This window comes from Sparus aurata, chromosome 10 (assembly GCF_900880675.1).
Source record: "Sparus aurata chromosome 10, fSpaAur1.1, whole genome shotgun sequence".
Taxonomy (NCBI): Eukaryota; Metazoa; Chordata; class Actinopteri; order Spariformes; family Sparidae; genus Sparus; species Sparus aurata.
In genome coordinates this window covers 14,705,028-14,707,958 of record NC_044196.1, presented here as the reverse complement: position 1 = coordinate 14,707,958, position 2,931 = coordinate 14,705,028, and the positions used below count along the sequence as shown (strand labels likewise).

At 36.9% G+C, this 2,931-nt stretch overlaps 1 protein-coding gene across 1 annotated transcript; it reads right to left on the bottom strand.

Annotated features, from left to right (window-relative positions):
- Window positions 1-1,190: 1,190 nt before the first annotated feature.
- On the bottom strand, window positions 1,191-2,788 carry nop10 (NOP10 ribonucleoprotein homolog (yeast)). Its single transcript, XM_030430587.1, has 2 exons — window positions 2,565-2,788; window positions 1,191-1,635 (listed from the first exon to the last, which is right to left on the bottom strand). Exons 1-2 carry the CDS (start codon window positions 2,616-2,618, stop codon window positions 1,495-1,497), a joined length of 195 nt encoding a protein of 64 aa, XP_030286447.1. The 5' UTR covers window positions 2,619-2,788; the 3' UTR covers window positions 1,191-1,494.
- Window positions 2,789-2,931: the final 143 nt, after the last annotated feature.

Below are 2,931 nucleotides of genomic sequence, written 5' to 3'. Positions count from 1 at the left end.
TGCTTCCCTTGCCGTCGCTCCAACGGTTTGCGCATGCGTGATGACGAAAGACGCGTCAATGCTGATTGGGAAGTGTAGTTCATAAATCAGACCGCCGACTCGCGCTGCTGCAGCAGCTTTTCAGTGCTGGCTGTTTAAAATGTATCAGTCAGTAGTTTTGTAATAGAAATAGAAATATAACATTTATTATATCAATGACGTTATAATACAAACTAAGGAAAGTAAGACCCCCAGAACACAGTTTGAAACTAGAAAGGTGCCAGGGTCCAAAATAAAAAGTAAAACAGTATAAATTGTGTTGCCAGTTTGTTTATTTATTCATGAAAACAATGTTTATTTAATTTGTTTAGGAATACATTAAATTCCTTCCCCAAAACTACATAGTGCAACAAACTCGTTTATCGACTTTGTACAAAAAGTGACTTTAAAGGACACAATTTCATACTGTTTAATTTGTTTATATGTGGCGGACCCTGCCACCGTTGTAGCTTCAAACAGTGTTCTGGAGACCTTATTTTCTTCTGAGAACAGCTTGTTTATTCACTTATGGAAAAAAATAAATGTTTTTGAGTTTCTATTATTATAAAATTTTAAAAATTCTGAGTTTTCATTTCTTCTCCAAAACTACATTGTGCCCCTTTAAATATATTTTTGAGGCCGTTGTATATTCATATTAATCGCATATTGAAGTCATTATTCATTATATCTTTAGTTGCATCCCAAGTTACTATTGCTGCATCTCATTTTACACTGTATTCTTATTTTTGCTGGTAATAACTTTGTCAACTTTTGAACCCAGGACTTTGACTCATAACAAAGTATCTTTTCAGCAAATCACGTTAAAGAACTTCCTCAAATCTTATGAGTCATTTCATGATGTTATTCATTTGGGAAAATTCTTGAGAAGTCAGCATTCGTCAGCAAATATCCAGGCTTTAGAGATATTACAGCTGTTTCCCCTGTTATAATAAATGCACTGTCTACCCAAATATTGGAAAATCTCTCACAGATGATAATTTAATTTCTGATTACATTGAGATCTGCTGAATGTGAAGGCCATAGCATACTCATAATCATATCTCTCCTGCTGTGTGGAAACAACTCAATGTATCATATTTCTCATTTATTCAGTTTTAAAATCTTAACTGTGGCACTGATCTGGATTTTAAAAATACACACAGTGACAACACTGCCTACAAACAATCAACCAAACATTTATTCAGCATGAAAACTAAATTATGACAAACTTCAACGAACATCAAGATAATACGGTGCATAAAAATAAGATATCCAAACATGATCAGTCCCCTAAATCTGAGCCAGGTGTATTCGGTGAAAACTGAGGACAAGTCCTGGCAGCACTTTCGTAAGCTGGGATCCCAAACGTGTTATTTGTTTTTGCTTCACAGCTCCATCCTCATCCCTCCGTGTCTTGGTCTCATATCCATCCATCCATCCATCCATCCATCCAGAGCCTCTTCGTCTGCCGCCCTCTCACAGAACAGGTCTGGGCTGCTGGGTGAGCAGAAGGCCGAAGCGCTTCTTCACCGTCACTCTGTGTCGGGAGAACTTGTCGTCGGGGGAGAAGCGAGCCGGGTGGGCCGAGCTGGTGGGCTGCCCCTCAGGGTCGATCTTCTATTAGTCACAAAGGAGGAGAGAAAATGCACAATAGCTCAGTTGATTTCAGTACTGTGAGAGAAAAATAATATCTACATCTGCTGAGTTTTATTCACATGCAAACATTTCCAAAGGTTGTTTGGATATAAGAAACAAAAAGGATGTATAACACCTCATGCATTAAAAATAGCTACGCTAATAGTATCAGGAGTTTGTTTTTAGTTTTTTTGGCCGTGTAGAAAAAGCCTTTATGTGTTAGTAGTAAAGGCAGCTGTTTGTAGCAGGCAAAGACAACCATTAAAACTTTAAATCTATGACAAGCTTCAGTTTTATGAGAAAACCTTGTTCATATGATGTATAGTTTCTTTATTTAGTTTGTGTTTGGTGTATGCTGGGTTTCCTTTGCTGCATCGATACAAACATATCATTAAGTCCACTGTTATTACTTGATTTCATGTTTGCTAAATACATTCAGTAGATGACAGGCTTAACAATAGCCTCACATATGTAATGAGAGGTGCATAGCAACTTCAGTGTTTTCTTGCACTAATCTATATGAAGTTTCTGTGATGTTAGCATAGGAGGTGTTATAGCAAGAAAGCCTCCAAGAAACTTTGATGTGATGCTAGTAAAATATTAGCTTTAAACAGTCGATAACATTTGTATTAACTTCTGTATTTGACTTTGACAAGCCTCGTTTCCCCCTGAAGTTTAATATGAAAGTCACAAGACATAAATATTTTCGCATTTCAGGCATTAGCTGCTAGCTAACTTCAGCATAGCGTACTTATCGATGTTGAGTTAAAGCTTCATGAGCAAGTTTAACTTGTTCAAATAAGCCAAAGCATATTTAATACATAGGTAAAACAACGTTAATAAAGAAGTAAAAACACATTTATAAAGGATAATGTGAGAGATGGTGACTGTAAACACAACGCTATCGTTACCTTCAGGGTGTAGATTCTGTCCCCGTTCTCATTGATGTAAAACTGCAGAAACATCTTGACGCAAACTTGATTTAAAGCTTCAAAAAATTACAAAATATATCGACTAGGTTGTTTTTATATCGATAACACCTCAAAGTTTGGTGCTAACACGCCGTTTCCCCTCTGAACTCCACGTGTGGCGAACTTTCTCGTCGCTAGGAAAGCGAGGCGGATATCCGGTTTGGAATTCAGTGCGCAAAGCACCCTGGGAAATGGGGTTTCTTAAGATAACAGTTCGCGGATGTCGCCAATTTCAGTTTCCACATATAAAAGACAATTTAAAATGCTTCTAAAGTTTCTTATAGCTTTTTTTTTTATCATTCAAAAA

Coding starts and splice junctions, on each gene's coding strand:
- nop10 (XM_030430587.1), bottom strand. CDS start 2,618: ATGTTTCTGCAGTTTTACATCAATGAGAACGGGGACAGAATCTACACC. Junction 1,636..2,564: donor ACAGAATCTACACCCTGAAG/GTAACGATAGCG, acceptor TGTGACTAATAG/AAGATCGACCCTGAGGGGCA.